Source organism: Sciurus carolinensis, chromosome 4, assembly GCF_902686445.1.
Source record: "Sciurus carolinensis chromosome 4, mSciCar1.2, whole genome shotgun sequence".
Classification (NCBI taxonomy): domain Eukaryota; kingdom Metazoa; phylum Chordata; class Mammalia; order Rodentia; family Sciuridae; genus Sciurus; species Sciurus carolinensis.
In genome coordinates this window covers 18,774,612-18,788,649 of record NC_062216.1, presented here as the reverse complement: position 1 = coordinate 18,788,649, position 14,038 = coordinate 18,774,612, and the positions used below count along the sequence as shown (strand labels likewise).

General features: G+C 35.0%; 1 protein-coding gene across 1 annotated transcript in view; it reads left to right on the top strand.

Moving 5' to 3' along the window:
- Positions 1-14,038, top strand: part of Naf1 (nuclear assembly factor 1 ribonucleoprotein) — a 54,082-nt gene that overhangs the window by 25,798 nt on the left and 14,246 nt on the right. Inside the window, 3 exon segments of the mRNA XM_047551414.1 lie at positions 7,427-7,520; positions 10,034-10,089; positions 10,091-10,117. Coding sequence (XP_047407370.1) covers positions 7,427-7,520; positions 10,034-10,089; positions 10,091-10,117 — 177 coding nt within the window.

The following is a 14,038-nucleotide window of genomic DNA, read 5'->3' as shown; positions in this document are numbered from 1 at the left end:
CGGATCGAGGCTCTCCGCTGGTTCTTTGCCGGAGTACGCTGCGCTGTAGGGGCTCCGGGACTCGGAGCTTGTTCTGGTCAGAAAGGCTCTCACTAGCGGGCCAGTTCCGTTCCGAGAACCTGGAGAAGCTGGCTGCGTGGGCGGGGCCCACCGCCGGAGTGCGCAGGGCTGCCTGTGGATGACTCTAGCTGCCCTGCCCGGCTCCGATAAGCCACCTCTATCTGGGCCTGCCACCCAGGCCGAGCTTTACCCAGTGGGCAGACTCACCCATGGCTCTATTTCAGTCCGAGTCTCTCAATGCCTCCCCTTCTTAACTCCTGGGTTCTGGAGCGACTGGGGGTGCAGTCTCCCTCTAGGCCGCCATCTTGGATTGCCCCACATTATATAATTATTACTATGGAAACGTTCCATATTTTAGATTCCTCCATTCTCTGGTAGATTTTAATGCGTGAGTTCTCTTGTTTGCCGTAGAGGATAAAGACAAATGTCATTTAAAAGAGTGTGTAACTGGATGGTGAGCATACATATTTAAGTTGAAAGAAAAGTAACACCAGAGTTAATGCATAATGTCAAAAAGGACAATAGACACCATAGGATCAAGTGGAAGGGGTAGTGATTTGCACTGCAGAGATTAAGGCATGAGGGCTTGAACTGAGATTGGAAGATGGATAGGCTTTGGTTGGAAGGTGACAGTGAAAGAGCATGTTAACTTGCCAAGGAAAGACCAGTTTTGTCACATGACAGTTGTATTCCTAATGTCATTTAACATCGTAGGATCCCAGAGAATGTTTATTTGTTCATTCATTTATCTCCATGCAGCTAATATTTTCAGTTCTAACCAAGCACTTTTTTCACCTTTCACCTTTTAAGAAATTTGGGCTAATGAATGTGGCATTTTGCAGTTACTTGGAGGTGATTTCTCTAAGTGATATATAAATCAGTGTCTTAGAATTGATGAAATATAAACTCCCCACTTAATGTAAAAGGTATACTTAGAGTTAAATTTACTGTTGGATTTTTTTTTTCCTTATTGAAATGGACTGTAATTTTATTTTAGCTTTTTATTTGAGTCCGTTTTTGAAGATATTTTTATAAACATTTCTATGACTAACTTTAGAAAAACAGGATGGAAACATGTTCATAAAGTGAAAAATACAAGACATTTCAGAGAATTATGATTTTAATGTTTTAGGTGAAAATATTTAATGGACCATCTACATTTAATGTCAGAGACAATAGGGTAATAAATGAGGGCAAATTAATGTTATTGGTGATAGCTACAGAAATAGCTGCATTCTATAGAGACTTGTAAACTTACTCTTCCCTGGAGAAGTTGAAGAATTAGTAATTAAATATATTAAATGTGGTCAACTTGACACAAAGTGTACAGACCTAATTCCATTCTTTTTTCCAATGTGTCTTACCAGCTATAGGAAAAAAAAAAATTCCAATCATGGATCTCAATACTCCAGGGATGGGATCCTACTTTCCAACTATATCTGAAAAGTGAAGGCTCACCTAATAGTATCAGGTAATTGGCTGCCATGTGCATGTCCTCTATTCTTGGGTAATAAGAGAAAAAGTGGCTAGATAATTTTATTCCATCTTCCCCACTTTTCTCAATTCTTCCCAAATGAATATCCAAAAGGATTATTTTCCATTTGGAATGTTTGATTCCTTTTCCTACCACTCTGTGCTGCCCTTATTCTGCTCTCATGAGTACAAACCCTAATTCATGTTCTTTAGATATTTTGCTTTAGAAGATAACAAATTACTGATTTTTTTTTTTCCGTGCCCAGTTGGTAAGCCTTCAGAAGAGCTAGAGAAGTCAAGACCAAATTGTAAAGTATAAATGTCATTTTCTCAGAATGCCTCTTTGTACATAGTATCTCCTGTTTTTGTGCTGGAGGTTTTAGATACTTGTTTTGTGATTGGCATGTCTGTAATTCACTTTTCAATAGGAGGATTTTTAATGTTGTATACTACTTATTTGAATATTTTACTTAACTGAGTAACCTTGTAGCCCATACAATATTTAGAGTTGAGAATTAATCATATTTTTATAGCACAGACTTTGATTACTCTTTCATGTATGTTCCAAAATTGTGGCTAAGATCTTAAGTTTTTTTTTTTTTTTTTTTTTTTTTTGATGCCATAGTTATGGTGTCTTATCACAGAATTATAGTATTATTTGTTCAAGTCTGGCATATAATTTTTTTTATTAATTATACTGTCTTTCTATTCCTGCACTTCAACATTTTAAAAATGGTATCAGCATTTGTACTGTTTAGAACTTCTGCTAAATTTCTTCATTTTCATGATAAGGAAACGTACCAGAAAATAAATCACTTTCCTTGAGGACACAGAGAGGAGAAGCAGATTCATCATAGCAAACAACACTTCAGATTTTCATGGTTTTAGTAACAGTGTTCATAGCAACATTGGATTCTGGTCATTTGAACTTTCTCATTATTTAGTTTTTGAATAACAGTATGTAGCCTATTTTGTCAAGATGAAGGATATATGTATCAGTTTTCTTAAATTTATTTACTTGGATCAGATTACCTCTTTAAAAGTCTGTTGACTAGGAAATACATTATGCATTTCTTTAGTATGTTGAATTTTGGTATTTCATTTACTGAGGGCTGTGATATGTCTGACAATTTTTATTTCCATGTTTCCTTTTTTTTTTTTTGCTGACAATGTTAATGAGATTTTTTCTTCTTTTCCATGACTGTTTTTTTGTTATTACATAAAGAAGTATTGGGTGACTATGTTCAGAAAAAAATTTTTTCTGTTCTTTGACTTTGAACCAGTGAACCACTTATAATACTAATTTTAAATGATAGTGTAACATTTATTTCTAGTTGCAGATAATGCACATTTAGAACAAGTGTAGTTGTATTTTAATTTTCAGAAACAAGATATTATAGATGTATCTCAGATCTTTATTTCCCAAGTGAAGTATTTAGGTTAGTATTAAGACTTAGGATACATGTTATAGTGTTATCTTAAAATTATAACTGCATTAATGGCTGGAAGTACATTGATGCTGTTGATGCCTTTACATGTTGTGTAATGATGGACTCTTGATGTGTGAGAATGTGTAGCAGTGCTTATAGATCTTCAGTGATGGAATGGTTCCATGTCCATGTTCTATTATATTAATACCAGCTCTGGTGAGCACTTCAAATGTGGCAAGTGTGACTGGAGACTGAATTTTAATTAATTAAATTTACAAATGTAGTTAGTGTCTAGAATTGGATATGTAAAATAAAAGGTGTCTTTTTCCATTCATTTATCCTTTTCACAAGAGTTGTAGGGTAATCTACATTAATACTTTAATCTCCCTAACCTTCATTAAATCAACTTTTCTTGTCTTTTTATTTTGAACATACTTGGTTTTTTGCTCATTAACTAATGAAGGTGTTCTATCCCAGGCCTCCTTCTTCATCTCTGCCTTCAAATTTTTCAGTATATCAGTATCCCTCTTAATTCTGATTCTTTAAATCCTGGGTGCAGTGTCAAAATGGTAATGTCCCTCAGTATGTGATCTGGCCATTTCTCATTATTGGTATCTGTGGTTCTCTTCTCTGTCACATGTACACCTCCTTTTCAGACATATGGAGAAGCAAAGTGATTGATTTTTATTTCCTTTAAAGGAGATTATGTGGCTGAGAGATTTACTTATTATTGTACCAGGGGAAGCTGCTGTGTTATCAGAGAGCATGTGTTAATCTAATAATTGTAATAATGTTTGCTACTGCCAACCGGAGGTATCTGTGCATCAATCCTAGGCAGTTAATCTTCCCTGGATGCCTGCCTTTTAATTTTATTTTGAAAAGGTGAGTTCAGGTCTTTTTTCATTCCTTGAAAAGTCTGTATTGAATTATATTTCTATTTTCTGATTTCTTTCTCTAAAAGTCTGAAAAAGACTGATTTCTGAAATTTATTAGCTTGGTCTGATATGGTCAGTTCATTTAATCGATATATAAGGGATATCTACTACTATGCGCCAGCTATCTTCCTGGTGCTATTAGAATAAGTACAACTGACTGGGTCCTAGTTATTGTTGAATTTATGTCTAGTTAGGGAAATGGACAACTAAGTACGTAACAAATGAAATGTTTAAACAATAAGATGTTTTGATAAAGAAAAGCAGCAGGATAATTTGGTAAAGAGTAACTAGGCTTGGAGATTGTCCAGTTACTTTAAATTTAAAGTTAGGGAAAAGATGGTGACATTTAGCATCCAAGCGTTGACACAAGATTTGATATGGTAATCCAAGGAACTTTCCCTTTGAATCTTGCAGAGAGATCTGAACATTCTGCATCTTCTAAAGTTTTGTATCTTTGGATCTGTCAAAAATCATCTTGAAAGCATACCTCCTGGTTGAATTCCTGTTGATGGAGTTTGGAATATTTTACTCTCTTTGTTGTTCTCTCCTAGTATGCTCATTTAAAGTAAACAAATAGATCTGTCTTCCTTTAATTCAGTCCCCCAAATATCTGCCATTTTCAAAGCAAATATGTACTGCTTGACTTTCTAGGACTTTCAAGCAAATTCTGTAATAGGCTCACAACTTGGTATTATACAAAGCTGGTTTCATTTACTTATCTCTGATGTGGTTCTTGTACAATATTTAGTTCATTATATATCTTTTGTGTTCTGCAGAGTATTTGGAGTGGAGATTTTATTCTTAGCACTTTTCTAGGTAGGCTGCTACCATGCCTTTGCTGGTTTGTTTAGGAGTGCTTAGGAAACTATATACATTCCTATTACAGGCTTCTGGGTTACTCAACTGGAATTGAAAGTATGGTGGTGATCACAGAGAGCAGTGTCTATGTCTGTTTTTTTTTTTTCTGAGTTTGATTCTACATGAAATGAGAAGTCCTCCCTATTTTGTGGCCAAAACTTCATTCTTCTAATACATAGTATCAGAAACAAGGTAGCAACAGGAATAATGGGGCCTGCCAAATGCTGTCCCTGCCTCATCACAAATATTCTGTCTTTATACATCTTTTTTTTTTTCTTCTTTACGCAGGTATTCCTTAGAACAGAATATCAGGACTTCATTAGACCCTGTAGACTGAGCTGCTCAGCCTACAGAAAATTATGTTATAATGATCTCAAACGATAAAAAGACAATTGATAAAATTCAGTGCTTTAAAAGAAACTGTGCTAAATAGGAATAGATGTATACTCTCTCAACATTGAGCCGAGATTCCAAAGAGAAAAATTTTAGAAGGGCAAATAAATGTTATGTCAGGTGATCAGTGTACAACTACACAGTAAAGTTCAGTGTTAAAATCATATAGATATTTATGTTTTGGTATACAAAGATATGCAGGTTATGATAGGTGTAAGAATGGTAGCTTGCATTACAATATGGATATTTTAAGTTAAAAACATTTTCAATTTAGAAATGTGGTTTGTTTGCATAATAAATATATTTGAAAGTTGAAAAATACACATACTGATAATAGTAGATGTCCAAAGGGGTGGATTTGGGTAGATGAAAAGGATAAAGTAGGGAAATTCATCCTTTTTACTTTGATTCTTCCTGTACTACTTGAGTTTTTCTTAAAAGCAAAAACAAAAACAACCCAAACAGGAACAGTATTTCTTTTTATAATTTAAACTGCAAAAACCAACCCAAAACAGTTGCAAAGTTTAGATTTGTATTAAAGCATAAAGATTGTATTACATGGGCCTTTATTCTTAGTAATAAAAATTCAAAACCTAGAAACTTCTCTGTGGTTAAATAACACTTATTTATTTGGAAATAATATTGATTTTGTGCATATGGTATGCTCTGCCAGTTCAGAAGTTTTCAAAAACCATGTAACAGCACTTTCTCTTGGAGTCTTCCCTACCCTTCTGCCTGAACACACCTGACTTGATTTAACCAATAGGTTTTTGTCAAAATCCATAAATAAATAATGAGAATTATTAAATGTCTTTTGCCACTTGTAAGAGGTGTCACTGTCAGAACTATAGTATCACAGTTGTCCTGTAAAATATCATTGAAGCTATCCTCTCTGTAGTCCCCCAACAGTATAGTTCTCCAGTCAGTTTAACAAGACGTGTGGGGTTTCTTTAGCTGAAAATATCTTCAAGAAGGCTGTTCCATGTCTGATACATACACAGACCATTTTCAAACAAGGATCTTGCCCAGAAAATCTTTCCATATTTAAATATGTTAAAGTGGCAAGTGGTTGTTCTCTCCCTGCAGGTTAAAACAAATTATTTCCTTCAACACAGGCAGGCTCTTAACTGTACAGGGGCAAGTTACTGACTTGACTTCTACATTGTAGAAATTAGTGTGACTCTTTGTAAAGGATCCTGATTTTAAAAATGGCATGGCCCAGAAGCAAATATTTCAGATGTGTATTTCTCAGATCTGGTTAAATTTTGTTGTTGTGTTTTTGAAAACTTGTCTCAAAGTTTCCACAAGGGAATATGATCACTCTTGGTAAGTTCATCTTCAGTACACTTTGTGTTATTTAGGGTTTCCATCTTTTTCAACATTGCTCTAAAAGTCCTCCCAGACTAACTCCTAACATGCCATTGGTAGGATCTTTGCACTTTCAGAACTTCTTTAGGAAAAAACCTCATTCCAGGAGTTAATATAATTTGGCAAAGGTCAAGAATAAAAAACTCTGTTTTTTAAATTTAATGGTTAGTGGCAGTTTTATTTCTTAGATTCTCTTCAACTTCATCTCTATTCAATATTTAGTTTCTATAGCAACTGAGATAGTTTTAGCTGGTCAAAAAAGAGAAATTTTTTAAAAATTTATTTTATTTTTAAAAATAAGAATTTATTTTTTAATTTACAGACGATACCAACCTCACAGCTCTCTCAGGCTACATTCTGTTTCCAAGAATTCTGTGTTTAACTGACAGGTTTCATTGCCTTTTTTTTTCCCGAAGAGGCAAGATGATCACCTCTTCTCCATACAGCCCCAGAAAAGATTGTAGGCTGCTATTGTAGGCTGCTATTTAGTCACAGTTGATATTAATCAAGTTGAAAAGACACTCAGAGAACTCTCTAGAGGAATTGCAATTGCTAGTAGAGTTATTTCTCTCCTAGTGGAATATCTCAGGGTTCATTAATAATAATAGCTTTGTTTGTGTGTCTCTTGTTGAAGTGTGATTGGAAAAGTCTGGAATGGTATTTATTTCTGTACTCTAACTAGATTAGATGTAGGGTGTATATTAGACCTGTGGAGATTCTTTTGTCACTTAAATTGGAGAAGTGCCATCAGAAGTCCATGAAGCCAGTAAAAAGGATAACACAAAGAGATGTTTTAAGTGCTTGACGTGACATCTTCAGAAATGTATATAACATTTTAAATGGAAAATGTTTTTCTTTTATAAGTTGTTGAAGTTGGAGTAAGATTAATGCTCTTTTTAAATATTATAGGAGTTGCCTACTGTTGAAGAACTGACTATTATTCTTCCTGAAGATATTGAATTAAAGCCTCTTGGAATGGTTTCAAGTATAATTGAACAATTAGGTATGTAAATAATTTTATTAACAATGTTACTTGTGCCCAAGCTTACACTAATAATTAAATTAAGGTCTTCATGGCTAACAAGCTTTTTTTGTTTTATAATTATTTTATAATTATTTTACTGACATACTGTCTTCAGAATTATCTTTGATTTTTTAGTTTTGTATTGCCACTATAACAGATAACTGCAAATGTAGTGACTTACAATAGCACAAAATTTTATATTTATTATGGTTATTATATCTGTTTTTGGCAGTACTGGGGGTTGAACTCAGGCCCCGAAGCTTGCTATGCAAACTCCACCACTGAGCTACATTCCCAGCTCTTTTTATTCCTTTATCTTGAGACAGGATCTAGTTAAGTTGCTGAGCCTGGCCTAGAGCTTGCGATCCTCCTGCCTCAGCTTCTAGAATAGGCATCTGCTGCTATGCCTAGCTCAGATTTATCTTTCAGTTCTTGTAGACCACACATCTATTTGAGGCTTTGGATCTCTTACTGGGCTAAAATTCGGTGCCCAGCAGGGCTGAACTGCTTTTTGTAGACTCTTGGGGACAATCCATTTCCTTGTTCCTTTTGGCTTTTAAACTTAGCCTATATTTTTTAGATCATGGGCTATCTTCCTTCATCCTCAAAGCAATTGGTGTGGCGTCTTTGTTTGACCCTTTGTCCATTATTCCATCTCTTTCTGACCATACCCTGGGAAGGTTCTCTTCTTTTAAGGACCTCCTTGGATTAGGCCTACCTTTGTAATCCATGGCAATATCCCCCTTCTCAAGGTTCTTAAATTTAATCCCATCTGTAAAATCTCTGTTCAAATGAAGGAGGGTATTTATAGGTTTGGGAATTAGAACATGAGAATATCTTTGGGGGGAGTCATTCTGTCTACCACCTTAAAATTTTACCATACAGCATGTAAATTGGAAAGTGTTGTGATGTAATATGGATATTAATGACATGAAATATGAAGAGAACTGGATGGTTTAGATATGTTTGGCTCAAAGTTGTGAGGAAGGCGTATGAGAGTCTTGAAGTTCATGTGGGTACCATTAACTCATAATGAAATTGGGAATAGAATGCAGAGCTGACAAAGTCATAGGATTTTAAATTGTGAGAAGAGAGCCCAAGAGCCCTCTTAGTTTAGAGAATCTAAAGGGCCACAGAAAAATTCAAGTCACTTGCTCTTAAGATCAGTTGTCTAAATCATTGGTTGAAATAGGACTCCATCTTTTGACCTTTTTAACATATCAATCAGTGTTTTAAAAATTAATTTTGTAGTTTTAAGTTTATTAATTAAAATTTGGGTTACTAAAACTCTATTCATTGTTCCCAAGTCATCATGTGTACTAGTTTTAAGTTTACCTTGTGGTTCTTAATAATCTAAATAGATAAATCAAACAGATAATTACTTTCTAATAGTATGAGTTGAGCATTTATTAGTTTTGATGTTTGTAGACAGATAATAGGTCATAATGTTGTTCCTCAAGGAAAAGTCAACTATATGATAGACATGGAATAATACTTTGTAACATAAATGTGATCAACACATGAAATATACTAATAAATTTTCAACTTACTGGGTAATAAAGAGAGAATGAATCAAAATCAGCCTACTATTATTCTGTACCACCCTGTTTTAAAAGCCTAAAATATCTAACTTTATTTTAGCCAAATTAAAAGAAAGAAAACTATTAATACATTAGGCAAAAATAATCTGAGTCAAGTAAGACCGGAGATGAAAAGAAAGAATTTGACATTATACTGTGTAGTTCTAAAAGCCTTACTGAGTTTTTTGGTTTGTTTTGTTTTAATTTAAAAAATAGAGACTGATTAGATATTATCCATCCATCTAGATGGAAGTGGAGAGTGTTACTGTCAGAAATGTTAAATAACTGATGTATCACTGCAAAAAGAAATTAAACATGAAATAAATTATTTAAACATTAGAGCAACAAGTAAGAAAGAATATGCCAGTGGGATAATGCCTTTTTTTTTTTTTTTTTTTGCTTTTTGAGAAGGGAAGTTAAATGAGATGGTAAAAATTACTGTGAACTCTTGCTCTTATTTCATCTGTTCATGGGAAGATGTTTTGTTAAGCATTTAATTTAACTTTGTAATTTATCAGTAAATAATCAATGCTGTTTAGGAAAGAATTCTAGAATGAGGAACAAGACTGATTTCTTTTGTAACTACATGTGATTATACTATTTTTGGCAAAATTGTTGGAGAAAATGTACACTTGGATTTGTTGACTCTGAATTATTCAAATTTTTCATTATACTTATATTTTTAGTTTTGGAATTGTAACTTTTTATATTAAACAAAAGTATCTACAGATTAGCTCCCTATGCTATTGCATTATATTTGTTTACTGGAGAGAAGTAGTTGCTAAGGTATATGCTACCCCTGCCTTAAGTTTCATTTTAAATTATGTTGGAATTAAAGCTTATTAAAGCTTAAATTCTCACCAAAAGTCTACATTATCTTCTGATTAAATATTGAATTTTTTATGTTTTCAGTAATAATTGAATCTATGAGTAACCTACCTCCAGTTAATGAGGAGACTGTAATTTTTAAAAAGTGATCGACAAGCAGCAGGAAAGGTTTGTAAATTCAAATCCTACAAATTGTTTGTCAATTTTTTTTTTTTTACTTCCCCTATTGGTGCTAAGAAGAGTTTATTAATTTTAGTAGATGAGAGATCTAGAGCTCTCGTTTTAATACATTGTTGATTTCCCTAAGTACTTTATAAGTCTGTAAATCTTTGCTTTGGTTTAATCTTTGCTCCATAAGTCACAGAATCAACACACATAACATTCTTACCAGATCCTTTGCTAAGCAGGAGGTATACGTGCTGAGTATGGACACACAGTTCCCTTCTCTCCTAGTTTGCAGACCTGAGTGAGGAAGACTTTCCATAGGTGGTAGGTTCCTCATTATTGGTTTGTGAATCCCAGTGAGTTTGTGACTCTTAAATCTATTCAAGTGGGAAAAGATTTCAGGGACTGCAGTGAAGTGTCACTGTAAGTACACTCTAGGGAACTATGGATATGTATATTTTTGTAACCACTGTAAGTTTGGGTCCTTTTTAACATTTTCTTTTTTGAACTGGGGTTTTAACCCAGGGATGTTTCACCAATGAGCTATGTATGTTCCCAGCTCTTTTATTTTTATTTTGAGGACAGGTTCTCACTAAATTGCTTAGGGCCTTCCTAAATTTCTGAGACTGGCCTTAAACTTGGGATCCTCCCATCTCAGCTTCAAGTCACGGGGATTACAGGCATGTGCTGCCATGCCCAGGCCTTTTAACATCTAAGTAGTGGAACAAGCCTGCATGTCCATCCTTAATGTGGAAACCACACACTTTACTAATGAACACATAGGGCAGTTTTGGGCAATAAGCGTAGGACATGAACCTAAGAAAGTTAAGAATATAAGTACTATCAGGCATAGTGGCACATGCCTAAAATCTCAGTGATCCAGAAAGCTGAGGCAGGAGCATCTAAAGTTCAGACTGGCCTCAATAACTTATTGAGATCCTCTTCAAAATTATAGAACAACTAGAAATGTACTACTGAAGTTCAGTTTCCAGCACTGGAAAAAAAAAAAAATGTAAGTACTAATCAAGAGTTCATTTGTTTTGGCAATAGAGACAGAGTTTTTAATTCACCTCAGTATTTCAGTGAATTAAATAGTCCTTTTCATATTATATGTGCCAGTAAGTGTGTACTGACAAACCAAGAAACCAGCTGTTCTCTTTGGTGAAATAACTTGTGGTGGTTTTAGTTTTTCCCAAATGAGCAATAATTGGGAATAATGACCTTTTGTTTTAAGTAACTTTTTCTACTGTACATTCTAACACAACTTAGAAAGAGTCAGGTTATTTATCAGGGTCCTGCCACCTTTCACCACCTGAATGGTCTTTTAGGTTGACTGGCCAGTTTACCAAAGCCGTGAGCCACCTAATGGCAAAGCAGTTGTGACAGAACTAATTAGTAAGGAACTAATGTTCTTGCATTTTTTTGAGAAAGTTTGTGAGGTGAAAGAGGACTTGTTAGTGTCTAAAGGATGGTGCTGTGGCTTTTTTTTTTCTAAGTGGGTCTAGTGTTTTCAGTTAATAGGAAGACGTACTGAGGTGTGGTACAAACTCGCTTACTGCCAACGTCTTTGTAAGGGGTTGGAGATAGACTGTTCTCAGGGAGGGTTGAGAAAGAGAAAAGAAATGGGAAATGAGTAGATGATCACACTGTGAGAACTATCCATGCCATCAGTCTCCTTCTCTAGGAGAAACCTGTTTTCTTCCCTGGCAAAAACCAAACTTGTCTTTCTGCTTGTGAAAAAGAGGAGAAGAGGAGGAGAGAGGAGAGAGGGGAGAAGAGGCATGGGAAACATATTTCTTGATTTTCGGAAGATGAAGTTATTGAAGCTGAACATTTCCTTAATTTCTTTTATGATATTCATGACAGTTGTCTTTTTCTCTTACTAGCTTATTTTAATTTCAAAATACCCAGACACTTTGCTAATTAAAAACTCTAAACTGACATTTAATATTCCTGATATATTTGAATTTTCAGACTTTTTAGTATGACTATAATAATCAGCTCGTGTCATTTGTCTTTGAAAGGAGTTGGATAAAAATATAACACTTAAGCCTTTAACTCTAGCTAGATGGCATAACCTCCAGGCAAAAATCACATCTATCTTTAAGTTCTACCTAGGAAGCTTTGTAAATTTGAGAAATGACAAATCATTAAAAATATTTAATTGTGAATCTGAGCACCTTGAAATGATTTCCCAAAGTAGAGGTGGTGGTAGGAAGGGTTAGAATGTGAAACAAGCCAGTGACCAGAATAAGAAATTGAAGCCCTTTTAGATCATTGTCTATCTTATCTAGATACTAACTCAGCTTTTTACCTTCAGTAGCAAGCCATCACTCATCCTTCCTTTGTCCTCTGCACTTCAGTCACAACAAGCACAGTTGTCCACAGTGATATTTATGTTCCTTGTAGCCTACCCCTGCCGGTATGGGGGATTGAACCTGTAATCTTGTGCATACTTGGCAAGTGCTCTATCACTGAACTACATCCCCACCCTCTTTATTTTGTTTTATTTTATTTTATTTGAGACAGGGTCTCACGAACTTGCCCAGACTGACCTCAAACCTGAAGTCAGTACTCCTGAGGACTAGTACTCCTGACTAGTCCACCTGACTACCTGGGATTACGGGCATGTGCCACTACACCTAGTTTCTTCATCTTTTTTAAAATACTGACACCTAATAAGGGAAATAGACTTATCTCCATTTTAAAACTGAGGAAACTTGCTAAATAGAACAAAATTGACCTTAGTACTCAGGTTCATTTCCTTCCTACCTCCCACTGCCATCCCCACTGATGTCAGGAGGACAACTTAGATTTGTAATTTCTGGTTTGCTCTTTGATTCCAGTAATGATTAATTCTCCTTGGTAGTAGTGAAATCTGTTTCCTCTCCAGTGTCATTGGTAGAGAATTTTTACTGATTTTTTTTTTAAAAGGTAGTTTATATTATAGTCATTGTAGCTAGAATATGATAGGTTCCTAAAGGTCTCCATGTTATATGGATGCAGTGTTGTTTTTTTTCCTCCCTCAGTTCTCTCGGATACTTCAAGTTAACTTGTGATATGATACACATAGTGATTGAAGTAATCACTTGATTTAACCAGTGCTTGGGATACCTTACCTGTCTGCATTCTTTCATTTTTAATGTGGAGTTTAAAAAGCACAAATGATTGCTACAAGGCAGTTCTAATTCTGAAAGGGTGTGAAAATTAATTTCTCACTTTCATTCACCTTCTCATAGTGTGGTCAAAAGCTAGCTCAGTAGAGCAGGCCAGTGGCAGTTTAGAAGGCTGTTTGCAGGATGGCAACATGCAGATATTAGCCTTCTGCACACACAGTTCACCAGTGCTATTTCTGTTCCTGGAGATTCCTTGATATATTCTTGTTACTTAGAGAATCTATGACTTAACTAGTCCCTCAAAGACTGACTCATATGTATATGACATGGTATATGTGGTGGTGAGGGAGAAGAGAGTATAACTCATTCTCCATTCTAGAATATTGTCTGTGCATGTCAGTCTGCTGGCTCAAGCAGGCCCCAGCACACTTGCTGGAACTTTGGCCATGCTGCATACAAAATGTCTAAGCCCAGCCTATGCTACAGAAATGAGAATTTGAGGGGACTGCACACACTCCATTACTACTGTGCTTTTCAGCTTTTTCCCAAAAGATTCCATGTATATCTGTACCATGTTAACCTCTGTGTGACAGAAATCCTTTATATGAACACTTCTGCTACAGAATATGTACTATTAACTAAGGTATAAAGCTGCTCAACTACCTCAAAGTAAATGTCTCCATTGTTACTATCCTAAATTTTGCTTTTTTGCACTTTCCTGCAGTCTATTATTTCTTCTGCTTTTATCTCAAGTTAAGTTTTATGGAAACTAAATGGTTCCCAAAGTTGAGTGGAATGACTAAGCAGG